Source organism: Scyliorhinus canicula, chromosome 5 (assembly GCF_902713615.1).
Source record: "Scyliorhinus canicula chromosome 5, sScyCan1.1, whole genome shotgun sequence".
Lineage (NCBI taxonomy): Eukaryota > Metazoa > Chordata > Chondrichthyes > Carcharhiniformes > Scyliorhinidae > Scyliorhinus > Scyliorhinus canicula.
In genome coordinates this window covers 30,308,348-30,335,595 of record NC_052150.1, presented here as the reverse complement: position 1 = coordinate 30,335,595, position 27,248 = coordinate 30,308,348, and the positions used below count along the sequence as shown (strand labels likewise).

Genomic DNA, 27,248 nt, shown 5'->3' with positions numbered 1-27,248 from the left:
CTCCTTCAGGACCCTGGGGTGTAGTCCATCCAGACTGGTTGGTTCAGTTGACTTGTACATAATCCCTTCAGGAGAGGAACGACCGATAACATTTGCACTTTTACTAGTCAAGAAATGAATTATGCTCTGTTAGAAAAAGAGGTTTTGAGCATAAGTTTTGGTAAAAGAAGGTATCTGTGCATCATTTCACTCTTTTGACAGATCACCAACTCTCGATGACAATCTCTGGGCTGGATAAAGGTATTCCTTCTTTGGCAGCTAGTAGATTGCAAAGTTAGTCACTGATATTGTCATGTACACTTACGATATCCAATGTTGCAAGTCACAACAGCATGCAAATGCTGACGCTTTGTCACGATTGCCGTTACAAGTCAAACATGAACCAGAAGAACATTTCGTCAACATCCTGTACTTCTCACTCGTGAATAAGGCACCTGTGATTTCATGTCAAGTTCAATGATATATGAGAACCGATCCAGTGATGGGGAATGTGACGGACTTGGTCCAAAAAGGAACGTTATCCGATGTTCCAGATCTCAAGCCCTACCTTACATGAAGACTTGAGTTGACAGTGTAGAATGGAGTTCTATTATGGGCAATCCGTGTGATTATTCCTCTGTGCTTACATAGTAAAGACCTTTAGCAACTGCATGAGGGACATCCTGGTGTGGCGAGGATGAAGGAAGTGGCACACAGTTATCTTTGGTGGCCAGCATTAGATGCTCAAATTGAAGAGGAAGTACGGCAATGTCAATCCTGTGCAAAATTAAGGAACACTCCACCGTTACATCAATGGGAATGGCTGACACAGTCATGTCAAAGAATATACATTGATTATGCTGGACCACTGGAAGGTCACATGTTCTTAGTGATTGTGTACGCACACTCAAAATGGCCAAAAGTCACGATAATGAAGTCAATGGTGACTGAGGTGTCCATTGAAAAACTAGATGAAATATTCATTAAGATTTGGAACACCGAAGCAGATTGTAAGTGACAATGGTATGCAGTTTACTTCTAAGGAGTTTGAAGACATCTTGATGGGAAATGGTAAATACCATATCAAATCGGCTCTACATCATCCTGCAACGAATGTATTGACTGAACGTTTTGTGCAATCATTAAAGCATTGTATCAAAGTATCGAAGGACCTGGGGACATTGTCATGGAACATAAACAAATTATTAATGCCTTACCGGAACACTGGAAGTACTACCATACTACTTGTCCATCAGCTGTTGAATTCCCTGTGAACGCTACATTTCTCCTCTTTTCTGTGTTCCCCCGGCACAGCTATTTGCTCCATGTTGCTGAGGCTATGCTCTACACTGTCCTTCCCTGGGGTGCCATCACCTTCAGTGGTAATCAGTGCTGTGAACTGGTTTGAATGCAGCAGACTCCGGGTGGATCCCAGCATGGCATGGCTGTTCCAACCACCATCCCTTATGATCCTCCGGAATTCTCTGTACCGGCAAGGTGACTGCCTCCTGAAACTTCATTTCAGGAAATTCTCAGCCTCCCCAATGCCATTCAATGAAACTGACCATTTCTCATGCTCAGGCATACTGAACTTAAGTTTGAGAAAGTGTAGGAAGCTCCTGCACGTGTGGCTATCCAGGACATATGAAGCATCCTGGAGTCCCCACATGACTCATGAATTGTAGTGACTGGATTTCTGCAGTCCCAAAATGGTGCTTAAAAGTCTGTCACATTATTTAATGATGTTATTTCATAAATATATATATATATACATTTAAATTTAGTATCCCCTTACTTCTGTTCATTATTTAATTGCTTATGCGCACCAATTTTTTAACGCAATTCAGTTTGTTTTAATATATATATATATATATACTTGGTATACTCTACCGAAATAAAAGTTATTATGGATTTCAATTTCCAGTCTATTAGCAATATAATTAAAGTAGTCACACACGTGTGTAACTCCAGTGCTATTAGTAATCATCTATTAATAACCAACTAATAAACATCTCTATGAAAGAATGTGACATGCTCACTTTCTTTCCAGGGTAATGCTGGTGATCCTGGTGATCTTGGTGAACCAGGAGAGATTGGATATCTTGGAATAAAGGTAAGGTGGAGAGTTGTATTACTAAGTTAATAAGGAACATTGAAATTAGTAGCAGTAATGGGCCATTCAGCCCTTTGAGCCTATTCCACTATACGATAAGAACATGGATGATCCGGTTGTGGTTTCAACTCTACTTTCCCATTTCTGCCCCCCTAACCCTTTGTCTATCAAAAATCTACCAAACTCAGAAATTCGATGACCCAGCCTCTGCTGTCTTCTGGAGAAGAGAATTCCACAAACTATTGTTCCTTTGAGAGAGAAAAATTCTCCGCATAGATATATAAAAAATAGGAGCAGGCGGAGGCCATTCTGCCCTTCAAGCCTGCGCCGCCATTCATTATGATCGTAGCTGATCATCCAACTCAAAGGCCTGATCCCACCTTTCCACCCCCCTCCCCACATATCCTTTGAGCCCCTGCAGTGGGGAGCTGAACTCGCGGACAAGACTCACTTCTCCGAGATCGGGGCGCCATTTTGCAAAGGTACCTCAATCTACAAGTGAGCTTGAGGGTCCCTCACATCCACCACCCATGGACAAAACCATCCCCTGCAGACATAGGCATTACCTCCCCTGAAGTAAGCATATTTCAGCTATGGGGTTACTGAGGGCCCCCCTTCCAGACAACCCCTCCGCCCCCCCCCCCCCATTCATGACCCCCCTTCACCCTCCCAATCTTTATGAAACCCCTTCATATTCCCTTCACCCCCCCACTCTTCATAGCCACCCTTCACCCCCTCTTTCATGGGTATGGTTCCCCCCTCCAGACCTCAACCCTAGGCATTACTAACTTGGGCACCCGAGCACTCTGGCTGTGCCAAACTAGCACCAGGCTGACACTGGTAGGTTGGTACTACTAGGGTGCTATCCTGCCCTCTTCCTGACCAATGGCCTCAGAGATCCCCAGAGTGGCCATCATGCCTGGTCTCCTCTCTTGCTAACCAGTATAAATTAGCACCCGGTTGAGGCCTCACCGGTGCAGCTGGTGACCCCCGGGCACCAGGAGAACCTGGCCTCAATTAGGTCACACATAATGGCTCATTTAAATATGATTCTCTGGATGCATGGAAAAGGTGACTTGCGCCCAGTTTTGTGCCCAGCGCGAAGCCTGATTTCGGCCTCTGTCGTGATGCTCCCGGAGCAACATGGTCTGCGCCGGGTGCAACGCAGTGGGAAAATCGGACCCAATGTTTTTAATCTTCCTCTTAAGGGGAAACTTCCTCTCCATAAACTGTGGCTTTTTTCCCATCTCCCCCACAAGTGGAAACACCCTCCCGGTATTTCCCCTAAATAATCCCCTCAGGAGCTTGGATGTTTCAATAAGACAAAGAACAAAGAACAATACAGCACAGAAACAGGCCCTTCTGCCCTCCAAGCCTGTACTGGTCATGATATCAACCAGTGCTAAAACCCTCAGCATTTTCTTGTGCTGAATCCCTCTATATCCATCCTCTCATTCTTCCAAACTCCAATGGGTATGGGCCCAACATGTTCAACCTTTCCTCATAGGATAACCCCCTCATCTTCGGAATGAGTCGAGTGAAGTTGCCATATGTCACCAATGCAGGAATGCACATTCGGACATGTATTTCAAAAAAATTGCAGAGATCTTTGTCAATGACATTCAACGCCCAGCTACTTGTAGTTAGAAGATTTAGCCAATTTTACTCAATGTTTTTGCATTTGAATTTTCTGAAAATTGGAGGGAAGTACATTGAAAAGCTATTTTAAATAACTGGCATACATTTCAGTGCCTTCAATTGCTGAGGTGCCACATTCAGGAATCTCTCCCCTCAACACAGCAACTCTGACCACCTCACTCCCCTTCCCTCCTTTAAAGAAACACACAGAACTTCACCTCTTTGATCAAATTATTTGCCTCTCTTCCTAATATCTCCATTTTTAAGCGTGTGCAGCACCTGGGATGTTTTTCGCTGTGTTTAAGCCACTTTGCAAATGCTGGTTATTGGTTGAAATACACAACGCAGCAGAGTAACAGGCCAGAGCTATAGGTTAGAATGAATAGACACCAGCAAAGCACAGGCACAGTCTGCGAGGTCAGGCGAGAATAAAATTGGACTGCCACTGTGATACTGTCCACCATTTGTATGAAGAACGACCAGCTGGGTGAGTTAGCAAAGTTTTGACGGCAGCAATGGAATCACATACCAGCATCTCTAGGAGAGGAAGGAATAAACCTGGAGAAAAAAACAAGTTATTCTATAACTATCAATATTTAATAGGTTTGAGGGAGAAGGAAGGTTATTTGAATAATTGACTCGAGTGCATTTATCATCCCATAGAATGGGGTGGCATGGTGGCTCCCAGCGCCAGGGACCCGGGATAAATTTCTACCTCAGGTGACTGTGTGGAGTTGCCGCTTTCTCCCCATATCTGCATGGGTTTCCTCCGGGTGCTCCGGTTTCCTCCCACATCCATAGATGTTAAGTGGATTGGCCATGCTAAATTGCCCTTAGTGCCCCAGGGATTGGGCCTAGGTACAGTGCTCTTTTGAAGGGCCAGTGCAAACTCGATGGGACAAATGGCCTCCTTCTGCACTGTAGGGATTCTAGAGATTCACTGTGGGAACCCCAAATCAAGCCTATTTATGAATACATTATACAATATTATTATAGAATACACTACCAGGGGTCCAGACAACTAAGGCAATTGCCAAATTGCGGTTGCAAAGATATGATGCACATGAAAAACCAATAAGGAAGTATGGGATGGAAGTAAAATGTGGCTCACCTGCAGCTGATATAAACTAAACTATGATGTAATGTAATTTCCAGAATGTATATCAAATGTTTCATCAGCCCAAAGGAACATTTGCAAATTTGTCCCTGATCTCCACAGAAAACACCACAACCTGCAGAACATACATTTCCATATCTCCACTATTCAACTCTGATTGGTTGCTTTTCACAAATGAAATTTTCCATTTTCACGCAACCACAAAAGTCAAGATCAAAGCAAATGTCTGCGGATGCTGGATCTGAAATAGAAACAGAACATGCTGGATAATCACAGCAGGTCTGAGAGCATCTGTGGAGAGAGAAGGGAGCTAACCTTTCGAGTCTGGATGTCTCTCTGTCAAAGCTGGAGAGAACTGGAAATTGGGCGGCATGGTAGCACACTGGTTAGCACTGTTGCTTTACAGCGTCAGGGGCCCAGGTTCGATTCCCGGCTTGGGTCACTGTCTGTGCAGAGTCTGCACGTTCTCCCCGTGTCTGCGTGGGTTTCCTCCGGGTGCTCCGGTTTCCTCCCACAAGTCCCTAAATACGTTAGGTGAATTGGACATTCCAAATTCCCCCTCAGTGACCCAAACAGGCGCCATAGTGTGGCGACTAGGCGATTTTCACAGAAACTTCATTGCAGTGTTAATGTAAGCCTATTTGTGACACTGATAAAGATTATTATTATTAGAAATAGTGTCTGTTTTGAGGGGGGCGTGGAGCGGTGAGGCTGGATAGAGGGCCAGGGATAGGTGGAGATTGGAAAAGATGTTGTGGACAGAAAGACAAAAGCAATTTATTGGGGGCAATCAAGGCTAAAAGAGATTAGTATGTGTTCTAGGCAGAACAAAGGCAGGCAGCGTGTCAAAGGGCAACTAGGAACAGGGAGTCGATGGTCCGAGTGGGGTTGGAGGGGGGGACAGTAGTGAGGGAAAAACAGGTCAATGGAAGAAATTAAAATAAATTGATAGAAGGGCAGCACGGTGGCACATTGGGTAGCACCGGGTCGACGACGCTGAGGACCCAGGTTTGAATCCTAGCCCTGGGTCACTGTCTGTGTGGAGTTTGCACATTCTCCCCGTGTCTGCATGGGTTTCACCCCCACAACCCAAAGATGTGCAGGTTAGGTAGACTGGCCATGCCAAATCGTCCCTTAATTAGAAAAACAAATTGGGTACTCTGAATTTTTAAAACAAGGGAAAAAAATAAATTTAAAAATTGATAGAAATAAAAAATGGAGTGAAAGTGGGGGCGAGAATTCGCAGTCTGAAATGTTGAACTCAATGTTAAGTCCGGAAGGCTGTAACGTGCCTAATCGGAAGATGAGGTGCTGTTCTTCCAGTTCCTCCCGCCGCCATGGCACAAAAGCCACGATGTTCACTCTGTTGCGTTTCTGTCTACTTAACTCCAGAATCATATCGAGCCCAATGATTAGACAACCTTTTGTTTCATCAACACTGGAGGTTAGTGCTTCTGCTTGGAAGCACCCAGTGAGGAAAGTGTTTCGAGTTCACTTGAGACTTTAAATTTTGAACCTGCCTTTGGAGTTACCAGTGAGTAAAATTCACTGTTCACTGACAAATTACATTGGACATGCGTGGAACTAAACTTCATATAGACGCCAATCAACTCCTGAAATACTTTACTGTTGCTACTGGTTGGAGCTTTTCATGTACAGAATTTACAGTGCAGAAGGAGGCCATTTGGCCCTTTGGGTCTGCATTGGCCCTTGGAAAGAGCACCCTATCTAAGCCCATGCCTCCACCCTATCGCCGCAACCCTACCCAACCATTTTGAACATTAAGGGCAATTTAGCGTGCCAATCCACCTGACCTGCACATCTTTGGACTGTGGGAGGAAACCAGAGCACCCTGAGGAAACCCATGCAGACAGGGGGAGAACGTGCAAACTCCACACAGTGACCCAAGCCAGGCATCAAATCTAGGACCCTGGTACTGTGAAGCAACAGTGTGAACCACTGTGCTACCGTGCCATTCACACTTCTTTATCATTCGAATGTTTCAGTTACCTTTATACCCCAAAGGTCTGTAAATATCAATGAAAAAAATGTGATTTTACTCTAAAGCTAATTTTTGCTCATTCCAGGGCCCCAAAGGACTATCAGGCACTTCATTCGTGGTATGTAACCTATATGTATCAATAGATATTGAATCTGACAATTTATATTGTTTGCTCAATGTTTTAAATTTCATGTTTTCTTTACAGCCATGTGAACTCATTTCAACTGTGCGAGCTAACTGTCGTAAGTGTATCTTTTAAATGTTGCAACCATGTAGGTTTAGTTGCATTTGTTCCGAACAGTAGCTTTCCATCAACTATTTTAAATGATTGACCAAATAACACAGAGAGTGAATTGTAACATCGCCCACCCGGAATCTACGGGGTGGGAATGCTTGTCTTCCCCATGCTCCTTGGGGAGTGCAAGCTCTCCCGCTAGGGGCAGGGTATCTCAATTAACCCCTGTATATAAGGTCATCCAGCAAGGCACCAACCTCAGCTGGAACCCGGTATCGTATTTCATGGCACGTTGTGATGATATGTCCATTAGGTAGACATTGTAATCATTGAGAAAGCGGACTATTTGCCATTAATAATGTGCACAGCTCAATGGGCAGGTGAAAGGAAGTTAATAAAGCAGTGGTTTATTGAAACTTGCGATTGCGGTCCATGATTTTATCCTGAGCAATGTATCTTTCTGCGTTGAACAAAATTCTCACTGCAACAATTTCTTCCCATAGATAGCCTGCTAAACTTGATTCCGCAAATACCCGGTGAAAAATCAGTAACCAAAATCAATTCTAAAAGATAAAGTTATGGGTATGATTTTCCACCCCACGGTGTGTTTTCCGGCGATGGAGGTACCACCATTGGCTGTCGGCGGGATTTCCTGTCCTGCTGATGTCTACGGCATTTTCCATGGCTCACCCATTCCCGCCGGCGAGAATGACCCGAAAATCCTCCCGAAGCTGTTGTGTCCATGACAGACTAATACAGTGATGCACGATCAATTACACAAAGACGAGAGTTGGATACAATCAAGGCTTTATTACACTTAAGAAGTGTGGCCTCCTACAGTAGCCGGCGAAGTGGCTGCTGTACTGGGAGCACACATATTTATATTCCGTCTACTGGGCGGAGCCAGCAGGCAGGGAACCATCCCCTGTAGTGCAGGGCCTTACCACAAAACACCTACACCGACATCCTCTATACACAATATATACATCAGTGGTGACTACCAAATGCAGGAGATGAATAATATTTGGCTCACCACACTTCCAAGTGAAGTTATAAATCAGCCTCTTGTACAAAGTAGCAAACTGCACCGAAAATTTCCAAAACCACAACCCCTGAACAAATGAATTTACGTTCTAGCAGATTAATACTGATGGCAGATGGGTCAAATTTTAAATAGTGTGCCCTCAATCATTAATTCTCTTTTTTTCCCCCTTTTCTTTCCTGCAGCTTGTTGTTCACAAAGTAAGTAACAATCATTGAGCATTGCAACAACCATAGTTTTAAACTGATCTGTTGCTTAAATGGTGTCCTTAATCACTAACAGCATTTGCATTTTTCCAGGAAGGAGAGAGTGCCCTGTGTACCCCACTGAGCTGGCCTTTGCTCTGGATATGTCTACCGACGTCACACTCGATGCATTCGAAAGGATGAAGGGAATTGTAATTAATTTACTGCAGCACATCAACATTGCTAATAGTAACTGTCCCACCGGAGCTCGTGTGGCGGTTCTTACTTACAATAATGTAGCGAGGCCTTTCATCCGATTTTCAGACTTTAGGAAAAAACAGTTACTTCTGCAAGAAATAGAAGAGCTGGGGCATGAACGATCAACCAGAAGGCGGAATATCGGCGTTGGTATGCAATTTGTTGCAAGAAATACTTTTAAGCGGATTCGCAGTGGTATCCTCATGAGGAAAATAGCTGTGTTTTTCACGAACGGAGGGTCCAAAGACACCAACGCCATAGCTGCAGCTGCCTCACAATTCAGTGCTTCAGACATTATTCCAGTTATCATCGCCTTCAAAGACATCCCAGAAATAAAACGAGCTTTTAAGGTGAGAAAACAATTTGTTCAATTGTTTCATTCCATTACAAGGAGTCGAATGACTCATCAACTTAAATACTCAGAGGAATGTACAAGGGACAACCTCTTCATGTGTCAATATATGGTATGTCGAAGTTCCAAGCATGAATGGGAAGGCAATGGCGTTATTGTCACTGGACTAGTAATCCAGAGACCCAGGGTAATGTTCAGGAGATTAGGGTTCGAATCCCACCATGGCAGGTGGTGGAATTTGAATTTAATAAAAATATGTAATTTTAAAAGTTTGAAAGGTAAACATGAAACCATTGTCGATTCTCGTTAAAAAAGACCCATCTGGTTCACTTATGTCCTTTAGGGAAGGAAATTTGTCCTCCTTACCTGGTCTGGCTTACATGTGACTCCAGATTCACAGCAATGTGGTTGACTCTTAAATGCCCTCAGGGAGGGGTAATAAACGCTGGCCCAGCCAGCGATGCCCACATCCCATGGCTGAATTATAAAAAGTGACGCAGTAAACCTGCACTTTCTAACGTATTATTAGCCTTATATTCACAAAATCACAGAATATTACTGTGCAGAAGAGACACTTTGACCCATCGAGTCTGCACCCATGCATGAAATACCCTGACCTGCCCACCTAATGCCAAGGCCCATAACCTTGAATGTTATGAATGCCAAGTACTCATCCAGGTACTTTTTTTAAAATATAGAACATAGAACAGTACAGCACTTCGACCCTCGATGTTGTGCCAAGCATTGTCCAAAACCAAGATCAAGCTATCCCACTCCCTGTCATTCTGGTATGCTCCATGTGCCTATCCATTAACCGCTTGAAAGTTCCTAAAGTGTCCGACTCCACTATCACAGCAGGCAGTCCATTCCACACCCTAACCACTCTCTGAGTAAAGAACCTACCTCAGTCCCTCCTATATCTCCCACCCTGAATCTTATAGTTATGCCCCCTCGTAACAGCTACATCTACCCAAGGAAATAGTCTCTGAACGTCCAGTCTATCTATCCCCCTCATCATCATATAAACCTCTATTAAGTCACCTCCCACTCTCCTCCGCTCCAAAGAGAAAAGCCCCAGCTCCCTCAACCTTTCCTCATAATACCTATCCTGCAAATCAGGCAGCATCCTGGTAAATCTCCTTTGCACCCTTTCCAACGCTTCCACATCCTTCCTATAATGAGGTGACCAGAACTGCACACAATACTCCAAATGTGGTCTTACCAGGGTCATGTATAGTTGTAGCATAACCCCGCGGTTAAACTCAAGCCCCCTGTTACTAAACGCTAACACACTATAAGCCTTCTTCACGGCTCTATCCACTTGAGTGGTAACCTTCAGAGATCTGTGGACATGAACTCCAAGATCTCACTGTTCCTCCACATTCCTCAGAACCCTACCGTTGACCCTGTAATCCGTATTCAATTTTTTTTTCACCAAAATGAATCACCTCGCACTTATCAGGGTTAAACTCCATCTGCCAGTTTTCGGCCCAGCTCTGCATCCTATCAATGTCTCTTTGCAGCCTACAACAGCCCTCCAACTCATCCACTATTCCTCCAATATTGGTGTCATCAGTAAATATACTGACCAACCCTTCAGCCCCTCCTCCAAGTCATTGATAAAAATCACAAGTAGCAGAGGACCCAGCACTGATATCTGTGGTACACCGCTGGTAACTGGTCTCCAGTCTGAAAATTTTCCATCCACCACCACCCTCTGTCTTCTATGTGATAACCAGTTACTTATCCAATTGGCCAAATTTCCCTCTGTCCCACACCTCCTTACTTTCTTCATGCGCTGACCATGGGGAACCTTATCAAACGCCTTGCTAAAATCCATGTATACGACATCAACTGCTCTACCTTCATCTAAACACTTAGTTACCTCCTCAAAGAATTCAATCAAATTTGTGAGGCAAGACTTGCCCTTCACAAATCCGTGTTGACTATCCCGGATTAAGCTGCATCTTTCTAAATGGTCATAAATCCTATCCTTCAGGACCTTTTCCATTAATTTACTGACCACAGAAGTAATACTAACTGGCCTATAATTAACAGGGTCATTCCTATTCCCTTTCTTGAACAGAGGAACAACATTCGCCACTCTCCAGTCCTCTGGCACTATCCCAGTGGACCCAAAAGATCAAAGCCAAAGGCTTTGCAATCTTATCCCTTGCCTCCCAAAGAATCCTTGGATATATCCCATCTGGCCCAGGGGACTTGTCGACCCTCAGGTTTTTCAAAATTGCTAATATATCCTTCCTCAGAACATCTACCTTCTCCAGCCTACCTGCCTGTATCATCCTCAAAAACATGGCCCCTCTCCTTGGTGAACACTGAAGAAAAGTATTCATTCAACACCTCTCCTATTTCTTCTGACTCCATGCACAAGTTCCCATTGTTGTCCTTGACCGGCCCTACCCTCACCCTGGTCATTCTTTTATTTCTCACATAAGAGTAAACATCCTTGGGGTTTTCCTTGATCCGACCCGCCAAGGACTTCTCATGCCCCCTCCTAGCTCTCCTAAGCCCTTTTTTTTTTAGCTCATTCCTTGCTACCTTGTAACCCTCAAGCTACCCAACTGTACCATGTTTTCCCATCCTCACATATGCTTCCTTTTTCCACTTGACAAGACATTTAACCTCTTTTGTGAACCATGGTTCCCTCATATGGCCACTTCCTCCCTGCCTGACAGGGACATACTTATCAAGGACACACAGTATTTGTTCCTTGAACAAGCTCCACTTTTCACTTGTGCCTTTCCCTGACAGTTTCTGTTCCCATCTTATGCTCCCTAATTCTTGCCTAATTGCATCATAATTACCCCTCCCCCAATTATAAATCTTGCCCTGCCATATGGCCCTATCCCTCTCCATTGCAATAGTGAAAGAACACCGAATTGTAGTCACTATCTCCAAAGTGCTCTCCCACAAACAAATCTAACACTTGGCCCAGTTCATTACCCAGTACCAAATCCAATGTCGGCCTATCCACATATTGTGTCAGGAAACCGTCCTGCACACATTGTACAAAAAACGCCCCATCCGAACTGTTCGACCTATAGAGGTTCCAATCAATATTTGGAAAGTTAAAGTTACCCATGACAACTACCCTGAGACCTCCACACCTATCCATAATCTGTTTTGCAATTTCTTCCTCCACATCTATATTACTATTTGGGGGCCTACAGAAAACTCCTACCAATGTGACCGCTCCTTTCCTATTTCTAACTTCGGCCCATATTATTTCAGTAGGCAGATCCCCTAAGAACTACCTTTCTGCAGCTGTTAAACTATCCTTGATTAACAATGCTACTCCTCCACCTCTTTTACCACCTTCCCTACTCTTACTGAAACATCTATACCCTGGAACTTCCAACAACCATTCCTGTCCCTGTTCTAACCATGTCTCCGTAATGCTCACAACATCGTAGTCCCAAGTACCAATCCATGCTCCAAGTTCACCTACCTTATTCCGGATGCGTCTTGCATTGAAGTGGACACACTTGAACCCACCTTTCTGTCTGCCGGTACACTCCTGCGACCTTGATGCCCTCCTCAGTACCTCACTACTCTCAACACTGGCTTTTGGACTACAGCTCGTTTTCCCAGCCCCCTGACAAATTAGTTTAAACCCCCCGAAGTGCCTTGGCAAATTTCTCTCCCAGGATGTTAGTGTCCCTCTGGTTCAGGCGCAAACCGTCCTGCCTGTACAGGTCCCACCTTCCCCAGAAGGTGCTCCAATTATCCATGGACCTGAAACCTTCCCTCCTACACCATCCCTGCAGCCATGTGTTTATCTGCACTCTCTCCCTGTGCCTCACCTCACTAGCATGTGGCACCGGCAACAAACCAGAGATGACAACATGGTTTGTCCTGGCTCTCAGCTCCCACCCTAGCTCCCTAAATTCCTGTTTTAAATCCCCATCCCTTCTCTTACCTAAGTCGTTGGCACCGATGTGTACCACGACTCGTGACTGTTCCCCAACCCCTTAAGTATTCTGAAAACACGATCCGAGACGTCACGGACCCTGGCACCCGGGAGGCAACATACCGTCCGTGAGTCTCTTTCGCTGCCACAGAACCGGCTATCCGTCCCTCTAACTATTGAGTCCCCAATAACTATTGCTCTCCTGCTCTCCCTCCTTCTCTTCTGAGCCACAGGGACGGACTCAGTGCTGGAGATCCGTTCACGGTGGCTTACTCCTGGTAGGTCGTCCCCCTCAACAGTATCCAAAGCGGTATACTTGTTACTGAGGGGAACGTCCACAGAGGATCCCTGCACTGACTGCTTCCTCCCCAGGCCCTCTCACCTTCACCCATCTATCTTGATTCTTCGGAGTAACTACATCCTGAAGCTACTATCTATGACCACCTCTGCCTCCCAAATGATGCGACTTTCATCCAGCTCCAGCTCCAGTTCCCTAACATGGTTTCGGAGGAGCTGGAGATGGGTGCACTTCCCACCAGTGAAATCAGCAGGGACACTGATGGCGTCCCTCACCTCAAACAAACATTCTGCATTTATATAATTTTAGAGTACCCAATTAATTTTTTACAAGTAAGGGGCAATTTAGCGTGGCCAATCCACCTAACCTGCACACATCTTTGGGTTGTGGGGGTGAAACCCACACAAACACGGGGAGAATATGCAAACTCCACACGGACAGTGACCCAGAGCCGGGATCGAACCTGGGACCTCAGCGCTGTGAGGCAACAGGGTTAACCCACTGCGTCACTGTCCTGCCCTGTCCAGGTACTTTTTAAAGGATGTGAGGCATCCTGCCCCTACGATCCTCCCAGACAATGCATTCCAGGTTGTCACCACTCTCTGGATAAAACGTTTTTTCTCAAACCCCCTCTAAACCTCTCACCTCTCACGTTGAACTTGTCACTGGCCTTTCAACAAAGAGGAACAGCTGCTCCCTATCCACCCTGTCCATTCTCCTCATAATCTTGTCCACCTCAATCAGGTTACTCCTCCATCTTCTCTGCTCCAGAGAAATCAACCCAAGCCTGTCCAACCTCTTTTTATAACTTAATTGTTCCATCCCAGGCAACATCCTGGTGAATCTTCTCTGTATCCCCTCCAGTCCAATTACACCCTTCCTATAATGTGGCGACCAGAATTGTACACAGTACCCCAGCTGTGGTTTCACCAAAGTTCTATACAGCTCCATCATGACCTCCCTGCTTTTGTAATCTATGCCTGGTTGATAAAAGCGAGTGTTCGATATGCCTTTTTCATTACCCTAATAACCTCTTTAGGGCAGCACTGGCTAGCGCTGTGGCTTCACAGGGCCAGGGTCACAGGTTCGATTCCCCACCGGGTCACAGTCTGTGCGGAGTCTTCATGTTCTCCCCGTGTCTGCATGGGTTTCCTCCGGGTGGTCCGGTTTTCTCCCACAGTCCAAAGACGTGCTGGTTAGGTGGATTGGCCATGTTAAATTGCCCTTAGTGACCAAAACGGTTAGGAGGGGTTATTGGGTTACGGGGATAGGGTGAAAGTGAGGGCTTAAGTGGGTCGGTGCAGATTCAATGGGCTGAATGGCCTCCTTCTGCACTGTATGTTCTATGTCTATGTCTATATTCTGCCTTCAGAGATTTGTGGACAAACAAGCCAAGGTCCCTTTGTCTGCAGAACCTCTCAGTGTCAGACCTTTCATACTATACTTCCTTGTCAAATTACTCCTTCCAAAGTTTAACACCTCACACTTTTCAGGGTTAAATGCCATCTGCCAATTATCCGCCCATTTGACCATCCCAACTATATCTTCCTGTATCCCAAGATACTCAACCTCACTGTTAAGCAGTCAGTCAACCTTTGTGTCATCCGCAAATGTACTGATCCTACCCCCCCCCCCCCCCACATATTCATCTATCGTCATTTATATGAAAAACAAACAATAGGGGACCCAGCATGGATTCCTGTGGTACTCCATTGGTCACTGCCTGTCAGACACTAAAGCAGCTGTCTATCTCCTACTGTCTCCTACCGTTAAGCCAATTATGAATCCACCTTATCAAATCACTCTGTATCCCATGTGCATTTGCGTTCTTAATAAGTCTCCAATGTGGGACCTTGTGAAAGGCTATGCTGAAATCCATCTAAACTATATCACTACACCACTCTCATCGACACACTTGGTTACATGCTCAAACAATTCAATCAAATTTGTTAGGCAAGACCTCCCTCTGACAAAGCCTTGCTGACTATCCATGATCAAACCTTGCCTCTCCAAGTGGAGATAGATTTTCTCTTTCAGCATCTTCTCCGGTAGTTTCCCGACCACTGACGTGAAACTCACCGGTCTGTAGTTCCCTCGCTTGTCTCTACAACGTTTGTTAAACAGTGGGACCACATTAGCTGTTCTCCAGTCCTCTGACACCTCCCCCGTGGCCAGAGAGGAATTAAAAATATGGGTCAGAGCCCCAGTAATCTCCTCCCCCACCTCAGCAGCAGCCTGGGACACAAGTCATCCACACCTGGAGGTTTGTCCACTTTTAAGCCTGCCAATACCTCCGATACCGTGTCACTCCCTGTGACAATTTGCTCAAGAACCTTAAAATCTCTCTACCCGAGATCTATATATATATCTATACTTGTAGAATATCCTGGGATTTTCCGACTTTTATCAGCCAGAGCTTTCTAATATCTCCTCTTTGGTTTCCAAATTGATTTCTCAAACTCCATCCTGCACTCTCTGTACTCCACTAAAGCCTCTCCACACTTGCTCCCCTTTTATTTGTTAAAGTCTCTCTTTTCCTGCTCATCGTATCCTGAATCACTAAGGGTCATCCATGGTTCTCTAAGTTTGTTACACCTTCCTGTTACCATCGAGGGAACATTTTGGGCCTATACTTCGAACCCATCTTCGAACCCTAGCCCCCCCCCCCCCCCCCCCCCCCCCCGGTCCCCCCCCCCCCCCCCCCCCCAACTGCTCTCTGTAGATTTCCCCACACTTAACTCTTTCCAGTCTACCTTGGACCATATCCGGCATTATTTTGTTATAATCTACTCTCCCCAATCCAAAATCTTTTTTGCAACTTGTCTATCTCTTTGTCCATAAGAAATTTAAATGTAACCATGTTGTGGTCACTATCACTAAAATGCTTCCCCACCAACACATAAACCATCTGTCTGGCTTCACTTCCCAGACTTAGGTCCAACCCTACACCATTCCTTGTTGGATCTTCTACATATTGAGCCAAAAAGTTCTCCTGTATGCACTTTAAGAACTCTACTCCATCTAAGCCCTTAACATGATGGTTACCCCAATTAATTTTGGGAAGTTCAAATCACCTAACGTGATTACCCTCTGATTATTTTTACACCCCTCCGCGAATTCCGCACATATTATCTCCTCAATTTCCCGCTAACTATCTGTGAGTCTATAATAAGGATCGAGCAACCTAGCTCTCCCTCTTTTATTCCTAAACTCTACCCGCAAAACTTCATTTGATGTCCCTGCAAGATATCATCGCTCCTCACTACTGTAACTGCCTCCTTAACTAAGAATGCAATGCCTCCCCCTCTTTATTTCCTGAAGATTCTATATCCTGGGATGTTGAGCTGCCAATCCTGTCCCTTCCTCAACCATGTCTCCGTGATGGCTACTGTATTACAATTCCACGTCTCAATCCACACCCTTTACTCATCCGTTTTACCTGGAATACCTGCATTAAAGTAGAGTCCACCCAACCTTATCTTGATATAATTTGTTGCGCTCCTTTATCGAGGCAGCCACTCCTTTTTCTTTCAACTGTTCAACTTCAGCTGGTGGATGATGCCAGTTATTATTTATCCTTTATAACGATTATTTCTGTTATCTCTCCTTTTGTTGCTACTTGTATTCTCTTGACAGCAATATGGGCTGGATTCTCCGATTTTCAGGCTATGTCCTGACGCCGGCATGGGAACGGTGGCGTTTTACGACTGAAAAATCGACTCAAAACGGCCACCGATCGTCCGCTTGGTGGAGGGCTAGCAGGCCGGCAGCGTAGAGCACCCGGCTCTAGCTGCCGATACGGCTGGAGAATTGCCGGGTCCGTGGTGCACAGTGGTGGCCTCCAGCGGGCGCGACGTGCAACATGACAACGGCCGCACGCGGACCTGGCCTGCCAAATAGTGCACCCCCTTTGGCCAGCTCGCAAACACCGGACCATCCCCAGTCCCTGCGAAAGTCCTCCCCGCCCACGGATCGGCTCTCCCCCGACTGTGACGGTGCTTGACTGAGTCCGCAGCCGCCACGCCTACTCCCCGACAAAATATAGCAAACACAAGCGATGCCGTCGGGAGGCCTGGGCCAATCGGAGGTGGAGCATCGGGGGATGGGCCTCAGGCAACATTCTGAGGCCATCGATGCTTTGGAGGGGGTGGAGCATCATGAAAGCAGCACCGCCCCCTATTTTGTCACAAACGGGGATTCTCTGGCCAATCACCAAACGCTATTTCAGCATCGAGACTGGAGAATCCTGCCCATATATCTATACCTCATTAATTGACTGACTTTTATTATGTTACTACACAAAGATGTGGTGATTACCTAGTGGTTACCAACAAACACACCAGAAAGATGATGGTACTTTCAGATACAGATGAATTTTTAAAAAATAAAGTACCCAATTTTTTTTTTTCCCAATTATGGGGCAATTTAGCGTGGCCAATTCCTCTAACCAGCACATCTTTGGGTTGTGGGGGTGAAACCCACGCAGACATGGAGAGAATGTGCAAACTCCACATGGACAGTGACCCAGAGCTGGGATTCAAACCCGGGTCCTCAGTGCCGCAGTTCCAGTGCTAACCACTGCACCACATGCCCCCCCCCCCCCCCCCCCCCCCCCCAGTGAGGTGAATTTTAAACGGCATGATAATAAATTATTAGTTTTGAACAACCCCTCTGGCATTGAAAATGTAATTTTACATAATATATACGAACTATATTTATATTATACATCTTTTTTGTCTGTCTCTCATCTTCCTCAAATTAAATTTGAGGAATACAGCCTCATTATAATATTTAAATGGACAACCTGCCTCCTGGGAGTGGTTTAACTGTCCATGAAGCCAATAGTCCCAGCTTCATTAAAGCCAGCAATGGGCAGTCTGGAGTTGGGATTTCAGAATTTAATTATTGTAACGTTTCACTTGGCCCCATCGCCCACCCTCTTATTTAGTCAATTGGCATTGGCAGAATCCTCGCCTTTAGTGAAGATAGATATAAAATATATAAGTAATATTGTGGATTTTCCATTGCCCAGCATTGGGACTCCTGATTGGCGGAGAATGGAACGTCCCCCGAATAAAGGGATTGGTGTCGGGTGCCAAACCCAGTGAGATGCTGCGATCCACCACTGGTGGCAGCAGTGAGCTACCCACCCCACACCAGGTGATAGACACCTATTTACAGGGACGGCCCAAGGTACCGGCAACTCGGGCAGTCGCCCGGGGCGCCATGTGTTGGGGGCGCCAGAGACTCGGGTCCCGCGCATGCGCAGTTGGGCAGGTGCCAACCAGCGCATGCGCGGTGCCCGCCCTCCCCAGGGCGGCCCCCTCCGTCCGCCCCTCCGCCCTCCGGGCCCCCCCCTCCGCCCGCCCCTCCGCCCTCCGGGCCCCCCCCTACGGCCCCCCCACGCACCCCCCCCCCCGGCCCCCCCACCGTCCTCCCCCCCGCCTCGGCCCCGCCCCGGCCCCCCCGCCTCGGCCCCGCCCTGGCCCCCCCGCCTCGCCCCCGCCCCGGCCCCCCGCCCCGGCCCCGCCCCGGCCCCCCCCGCCTCGGCCCCCTCCCCGCCCCCCCCCCGCCTCGGCCCTGCCCCGCCCCACCCCGGCCTGGCCCCCCCCCGGCCCGGCCCCCCCGCCTCGGCCCCTCCCCGTCCCCCCCCGCCTCGGCCCCTCCCCGCCCCCCCCCCCCCTCGGCCCCGCCCCCGCCCCCCCCACCGCCTCGGCGCCCCCCCCCACCGCCTCGGCCCCACCCCCCACCGCCTCGGCCCCGCCCCCACCACCTTGGCCCCGCTCCCCCACCGCCTCGGCCCCGCCCCCCAAAGGGCGCTGAAGTTCAGCTTGCCGGGGGCGCCAGCAACCCTAGGGCCGGCGCTGCGTATTTAAATGAGATTAACGGGCTGGAGGCCTAATTCTCCACCATCCCTCCATTATGCACCACTGCTCACAGCCGGGAGTCACACGGGTATGATTTACAAGTGGGGCCCAGGCGCCATGGCTGTTCAGGGGGAACAAGGAGGTCAGGAAACCTTTAAAACTTTTCAGGCTTGCTGGAGGTGCAAGCCTGGACCTCGGGAAGTAACGGGGAACGGCTTGGTGGCACGTGCGTGCATTCGGGTGCCCTGGTTGAGACCCCCATTGCTGTTATAAATTCATTAAACCCACCCCCTAGCTGCAACTTACAGGCTCCTGGTTGTCAAGACAGCTGACTGGTCACAGAACCTTGCAAAAGCTCTGTGGACTACTGACCCAGCCCACCCATCTGGAAACCCTCTGGTACCCCAGCTGTACCACCAAGGGAATGGGTGTGACGATGCTCAATCATCAGCCCACCTGGTGTTGGCACTCCCCAGTGGACTCCTTAGAAATGCAGCCCCACGGCAGGGGAAGAAGGGGGTTAGCAGAGCTCACCCCAAACAAAGGACACAAGCACCGTAGCCACTGGAACCGCCCTGATACACAACTCCTCTCATAGCAAATGCCTCACCAGTGACACTGTCAGCTAGCCCAGCATTGAGGATCACGAGATGTCTCCAGGTCCTGCCTGTCCGCTGCACCCCTGATCCCATCTATCCCGCCTCTGGCCATGAAACGTAGCCAACTCCCTGCCACAACATGTGTGTAAAACCTAGGCCCCACATAATACTGCAGCCAAGGACCCAGCAAATATACAGGTCCCTTGCTCACGCCTATCTGTAAGTCCTGCCTGCACACTAATCTCTCAGCATGGAGACGACTGCCTGCCCAGTGTGAACATCACCATACAACCAGTTGCCGCCTCTTAATGGGACAGCACCCCCACTGAGAGAAACAGGATATGGTCACAGAAACTACCGCTAACATTGGTTGCGGCCGTCACCGGTACCCCTGTTGGCAAGGAAAGGTGGTGAAGATAGAGGCGCCCCACTTCACAGGCCGGGCGGCCAGACACTGATGAAGACAGGAATGCAGTGCAGACTATATAATCTCAAAGGGTCAAGAGGGCCTGGGGAAGGCGGGCGGGGGGGGGGGGGGGGGGGGCATGTTGAGGGTGGCACAGAGTACAACTCAGTGAATTTGTAACCTGGTGACACTGTATGGTCAAAGAAATTCTCATCCTGCTGAAAATACTGTCCCTCCCCGCCCCCTCTGCACAGACATGGGGCAGGATTCTCCAATAATGGGGTTATGTCCCCTGTCCAGCGTCAAAACGCAGGAGATTCACTCTGGACTTTCCAGAAGAACGTCCAGAGTGATTCTCCTACCTGAAGGGGGCTCGCAGGGCCCCGGAGTACTCCACGCAACTCTGCCTGCCGATAAGGGGCCCTGAACGTCCGGTTGGGAGCCCGCGCATGCGCACAGCGGCGGATTTTGGCAGCCGCTCCGCGCAACATGCTGGACTCGCACCGCGGAGCTGCCCAAAAAGTATAGGCCCCCCCCCCCCCCCAAGATGGTGCGTGCCTGCGGATCAGTGGCCCCCGATCACTCCCTGAGTCGCCTCCCCCCCCCCCGCGGTGAAGGATCCCCCTGCGTGTGAATCCGCAGCAACCGCTGACCATTCGCGACAGGCAAAACGTGGTTAGAACTACGCCTTCGGGAACTCGGCCACTTTTCTTCGGTGAATCGCGGGAGGCGGGCCTCTGTCAATGGCCCCCTACCCGCACTACGTAGACCGTGAGCGATTCGCAGCGATTCTCCGGGGACCAGAGTATCGTGGGAACGGCGTCGTGCCGGTTTTCAGCGTCAACGGCCATTCTACTCCCCCGTGCCGATCGGAGAATTCCGCCCATGGATTTCGGACTACAACCAGCAATGTTAGCTATCTACCTGGCCACTGCTGCTGTCGCAGATGCATGATGGTGAGAGTGTTAGGATCAGCCCAGGGAAGACCCGTCACGAGAGGAGCCTGCTCCGAAACAACAGGAGTTAGCCAGTGAGGCTCAAGTGTCGGTTGTCGACCAGGCCGAGGAGGAGGTGGGGCCACATCAGACCACGTGTATACCACTGGCACTTGTCCTTTCATTAGAACATTACAGCGCAGTACAGGCTTTCGGCCCTCAATGTTGCGCCGACCTGTGAAACCAATCTAAAGCCCATCTACACTATTCCATTCAGGAGCTGGCGGTCCGTATGCACGGCTGACAACACCGGCTCACCGGGGAGACTGTGCCACCTCAACTGCTATGTATTTAGCTTACTTCATGACTCGCACAGGGACCTGTGCTAGGTCTCACAAACGTCCTCACAAAGGGGTATTGGTGCTGTCACGATTCCCTATGCACCCAGGCATCGACATGCATCACCTTTAAGGCCAAAAAAGACGCCAAGGCTGCTGAATTTCCTGTCATTGCTGTCATGTCCCAGGTCCAACGACCAATCGATGGCACACATGTCGCCCTCCGAGTGTTGGTTCGACATGTGGTGCCAATTTATCAATAGGAAAGGCTTCCATTTCATAAATATGCAGTTGGTGTGTGACCAGCACCTGTATATCAAGCACATCTGTGCCTAAAATCAAAGAGCGTGCCCGATGCATACCTCCTGGCTCACTTGTTGGTTCCCAGAACCTTTGAGATGCTGCATCGGGTGAGGGGTCGGCTGGTGGGCGACAAGGCTTACCCACTGAGGCCATGACTAATGCCACCTGTGCAGAGTTCACAGACCAAGGCAAAGAACCTTTATAATGACACTCACATTCTGGAAACATCGAGCGGTACATCGGCGTTTAGAAAATGCACTTCCGTTGCCTAGTCCGTTCTGGTGATGCTCTCTAAATTAATCTCCCGAGAGTCTCGAGCATTGTGTTGGCCTGCAGGATGTATGCCTGCTGCATATCCCATGACATCAAGTGACAGCAGGAAGACATGCCGGAGGAAGAGGAAGAGCAGCAGGTCCCATCTGATAAGGAGGGCAATTATGGTGTCCAGGAGGATCGTGGAGCCTGAGCTGACAGTGCAGGCCGCCAATGCATAATACAGGGCCACCACACACGGAGAACCTCATAACCTCCAGATTTATCAACTAGGAGACCTGGCTAGCAGCAGCTATGCCACCTTGACCCAAGTCGGGGGGATGGGGTTTGAGGGGGGTGGGGGTGGGTATAGGTGGTGAATGGTTACAGCTCATTCACTGGGGATGCTATCATACAAGGCGGGCTCACACTGTTGCCCCCGTGCCCTGCCACATCTCGGTAAGGGTGTAACCATGTGGGAGGCTCAGTGTCATGGGAACCCTGTGCTGCTCTTGCCGTTCATCCTTTGAGGATCTGTACGTGGATGTGTCTGGCCAACGTTCGAGTGTCACTGGTGATGATATGTTCTGTTCTGCTCATTGCCCAGCAGATGCGCCAGTATTAGGTGGGGGAGCGGGATTTAGAAGGGCTGAGGTCGGGGGGTGGGGGGGGGGGGATTTAGAAGGGCTGAGGCTGCCACAGTTAGGGGGGTGGGGAGCCGTTCCGCTGGCTGGGAGGGCTTCAGCAGGGGCTGGGGAGACTGGTGAGGGGTGGTCTGGGTGTGGCGAGGGGGGGTTGCAGGGGGGCACTATCTGGCAGGCCGTGTCCATGCGTGGCTGGTGCCATGTTGTACGGTCGGCGCCATGTGCATGCGTGGCCATGGAACCAGCAATTCTCCGGCTATTTCTGTTGGGAACACTTGCTGGCTTTTTTTACTTGGATTTCAATTCAGCTTTACTAGATCCCTTTTCAACTCAAAATAATTTTCCCTCCTCCATTTGAATATTTTCACATTCAATTTTTACTTTTCTTTTTCCATAGCTACCCTTTACTTTATCAACTGATGTATATAATGCACCAAAGCCTTGGAAGATAGTTTATCTCCTTTCTACTAGTTACCGACTGACAAGGCTTTGTGTTATCAGATTTACGAAACACACCTCTGTGAAATATCACTCCTTGCTTTTTCCCTCATTTATCACCTCTCTCCATTCTGTAGCAAATCAAATATATGCAGATCAAATATTCAATGCATCGAGACAAATTAACCCTCATTCTAAGTATAATACATTTTAATAACAATAATAAATAATCTTTATTGTCATAAGTAGGCTTACATTAACATTGCAATGAAGTTACTGTGAAAAGCCCCTAGTCACCACACTCCGGCACCTGTTTTGGTACACAGAGGGAAAATTCAGAATGTCCAAATTACCTAACGGCACGTCTTTCGGGACTTGCGGGAGAAAATCAGAGCGCCCGGAGGAAACCCAGGCAGACACGGGGAGAACATGCAGACTCCGCACAGACAGTCACCCAAGTCGGGAATCGAACCTGGAACCCTGGCGCTGTGAAGCAACAGTGCTACCCACTGTGCTACCATGCCACCCATTTTCTTGAATCCCTTTATTTACTTGATGAGCATTTTTTTTAAACATGTCATTGAGGTCAATCTTACCTCAAAAGTTGTGCATTTGAAACTGTTACAGAATTATACAAGGTGAAGAATAGAAACCATGGGCAGAATTTAATGGGCCCCACCTGGTTTGCAGGTGAGGTCTGGGCCTAAAATTATTGCCCGTAGCCTTACAGCTACCCTCCCACATGCCCATAACCAGGCCTCAATTTTACTGGGCATGGGCACGGCCTAGCGTGGCCCTCCCTCAGGCCCCAGTCGAGACTGTGAAGTGTCTAATCACTGGCCACTTAAGGGCAGCTTCCTGAGGCCGACAGGAGGTAAGGGTTGGGATGAGGGAAAGACCTCTGGAAAGAAGAGGGGAGACACCACCCTAGCTAACCGCCCCCCCCCCCCCATTTCCTCTCTCCCCTCTAGGTGCTCCCTCCTCCCCCCATTTCCTCCAATCTCTCATCATGACCCAAAACCCCTCTTCTGTAGTTTCACAGCTTTCTTCAACAATTATTTTCTGTCGGCACTCCCTGGGCTAACAAACTTCCGCAATCTCAACATGTGATCTCTTACACAACGCGTCATCACGTAATCACACAATTTCTTCAGCTTCCAAATGGACCACTTCCACTTGTGGCAAGCTTACATTTTAACGGGTAATTCCTTACCGAAAGTCTCTACTGATTGTGATCTCAATTTTATAACATAGAGCAGTAAGGGTCAACCTTACAGAGTGTAACTGAAGTCGGAATGGGCACGTTTGGAAGGTTCCCTTGTCTGAAGGCAAAGCAGTTGGATTTTTACAGCAATCAGCAGCTACTGTGGTCACTATGTAGCTGAGTGGCTCACGTTGGATATGGGAGTGTAAAAGCTTCCAATATGAGGAGATCCAAACCATTTACATTGCTCTCAGAGATTTCTTTCTTCAGAACAATGTCCATAGTATATGAAGGGGGCTTTTCAGAGAATACAAATTGCTCTACTCAATTCAAGGACTAAATTTCTCCTGAAAGTGATGTCTGACGTTGATTTAAAACTGTTTGTTGATATGTTTACTAATAATTCACTGTACTTTAATTTGCAATTATTTAATCATATACCAATACATGTTAAATAATTAGTTGCAGTATCTCAGACTTTATGATTTTCTGCTCTAATTAGTCTATGATTTCTGGGTCTAACGTATGACATGATTTTATTGGTATCACTTTCAAAATATTAATGTTTTCTGAATTTTGTTTTCTGATTTTTGCATTTATTTCAATTCATTTAACCAAGGTCAATACTGAAGCCACAGCTCAAGTAATTGTTCTGCCAAGTCAGCAACGAACCTCCGAAGAATTATTGCAACGATTCGTCTTGTGCACATTGTGCTTTGGTAGGATTTTAAAATGAATTTCTATGATGCGGACGGAGCACTTGAAATGATTTTCATTCGAACTTGGAATGAATTTACAAATAAAAATGTGTAAACCTCTGCTGAAATTGGAATCATAGTCATAGAACATACAGTGCAGAAGGAGACCATTCAGCCCATCGAGTCTGCACCGACCCACTTAAGCCCTCACTTCCACCCTATCCCCGTAACCCAATAACCGCACCTACCCTTGTTTTTTTTTGGTCACTCAGGGCAATTTATCATAGCCAATCCACCTAACCTGCACGTCTTTGGACTGTGGGAGGAAACCGGAGCACCCGGGGGAAACCCACGCAGACATAGAACATAGAACATAGAACAGTACAGCACAGAACAGGCCCTTCGGCCCTCGATGTTGTGCCGAGCAATGATCACCCTACTTAAACCCACGTAACCCGTATACCCGTAACCCTACAATCCCCCCATTAACCTTACACTACGGGCAATTTAGCATGGCCAATCCACCTAACCCGCACATCTTTGGACTGTGGGAGGAAACCGGAGCACCCGGAGGAAACCCACGCACACACAGGGAGGACGTGCAGACTCCACACAGACAGTGACCCAGCCGGGAATCAAACCTGGGACCCTGGAGCTGTGAAGCATTGATGCTAACCACCATGCTACCATGAGACAAAGGGAGAACGTGCAGACTCCACACAGACAGTGACCCAGCAGGGAATCGAACCTGGGACACTGGCGCTGTGAAGCCACAGTGCTAATCACTTGTCCTACTGTGCTGCCTGAGTCCCTGCACCCAGTGTAAATGTCAGAGGCAACCCTGCCTCCCCTTGGCTGGCCTGCCCTACTTTAATGTTTTGGCCAGTAGGACTTCAATTGTAATGAAGGGAGGCTTCCATTACCCAACGGGAAGAAGTCCTGCCTGATAAAGCTGCTGGCCATTCGGACACCGACAGCTCTGTAAGGCTGACAGAGTGTGGGTGGGGCAGGAGAAGACATGTCAGAGAGTTCAGGGAGGGGGGTTGGAGGCAGAAAGGGGTGATTTCAACGTCCAGTAGGACATGAATCGGTTGTGGTACCTGTATCATTGCCAGCGCTAAGATGGGCTAAATATGGCCAAAGGTCACATCCTTGATTCCCTAGTATCTGTTATTCAGTTACTGACTCTCTTTTTGTGGTTGCTTGGTGAAATCTGGGTTAGAAAGTTCTGGGGTCAAACCCCAAATGAAGACTTAAGTACCCAAACGGGAGTATATGATGCTGTAAAGTGCTCCCAGTGTTATGCTGAGGGAGAGTAAGAGAATCGAGGTAAGTCAGGCGTGTAATGGAATACTCTCCACTTGCCTGGATGAGTGCAGCTCTAACAACATCTAAGAAGCTTGATACCATCCAGGACAGGATGTGGAGATGCCGGCGTTGGACTGGGGTGAGCACAGTAAGAAGTCTTACAGCACCAGGTTAAAGTCCAACAGGTTTGTTTCAAACACAAGCTCTCGGAGCACTGCTCCTTCCTCTCCATCCAGGACAAAGCAATCCACTTGATTGCTCCCCCTTCCATAAATATTCAATCCCTCCACCACTGACGAACAGTGACAGCCGTGTGAACCATCTACAAGATGCACTGCAGGAATTCTAAATTCTATGATCTATGAACTCGCCGAGGTTCCTTAGGCAGCACCTTCCAAGCCTACGACCACTACCATCTTGAAGGACAGGAGCAGAAGATATCTGGGAACCACCTCAGCATCATAGGTACGCGTGCCGTGCGCCGTTTCAACACCATTGCTGCATCTTGGGTCGTCCACCATGATGCTCCACCTGCGATGGGCCGTGTTCCTGATGGTGCGGCCACGTGTGGTCCCAAGCGGTCGGGAACCCGGCGTGCCACCTGCGGACAGTGTCCAGCTCAGCCACAGTCGGCCAGGGTCCGTGCCGTTGGCCAGGGGGGGTTGGGGCCTCTGATAGGGCTGGGGGGATTAATGTGGGGTGGCCAGGGGGTGGGCTGTGGGGTCAAAGTTGATGGGTCAGGGTTCGCACACATGTGCCATGTTTTACGGCGTGACCAGTACAGGTTATCAGCCATGCGCATGCGCGGCCTGAGACACGTCCATTCTCCGGTCGATTTTGGTGCGACCTGCAGGAGTTTCACTCGGCTCTGGTGCTAGCCCCTCACCGGTACCTGAATCGGTGAGGGGTTTGCGCCGATTTCCGGTCACGAAAGTCCACACATGCTCCATTGGCACCAACACTTAGTCTCAGAAACAGAGAATCCAGTCCACAATCTTTTGAGCCAGATACAATTCTGGGATCTTTCCATTCAGTTAGAACATCGAATGGGATCGTGCCACCTTATATAAATGTAAATTGTGTTACTGTCAAGAGCATGCTGTTCT

At 48.2% G+C, this 27,248-nt stretch overlaps 1 protein-coding gene across 1 annotated transcript in view; it reads left to right on the top strand.

The window, feature by feature from the left end:
- The window catches only part of LOC119965889 (collagen alpha-3(VI) chain-like), a 153,042-nt gene that overhangs the window by 114,737 nt on the left and 11,057 nt on the right, over nt 1-27,248 (top strand). Inside the window, exons 24-29 of the mRNA XM_038796854.1 lie at nt 2,030-2,092; nt 6,935-6,967; nt 7,055-7,091; nt 8,312-8,326; nt 8,426-8,919; nt 24,756-24,855. Of these exons, the coding sequence (XP_038652782.1) occupies nt 2,030-2,092; nt 6,935-6,967; nt 7,055-7,091; nt 8,312-8,326; nt 8,426-8,919; nt 24,756-24,855 (742 nt within the window). The remainder of the gene's footprint in view (nt 1-2,029; nt 2,093-6,934; nt 6,968-7,054; nt 7,092-8,311; nt 8,327-8,425; nt 8,920-24,755; nt 24,856-27,248) is intronic.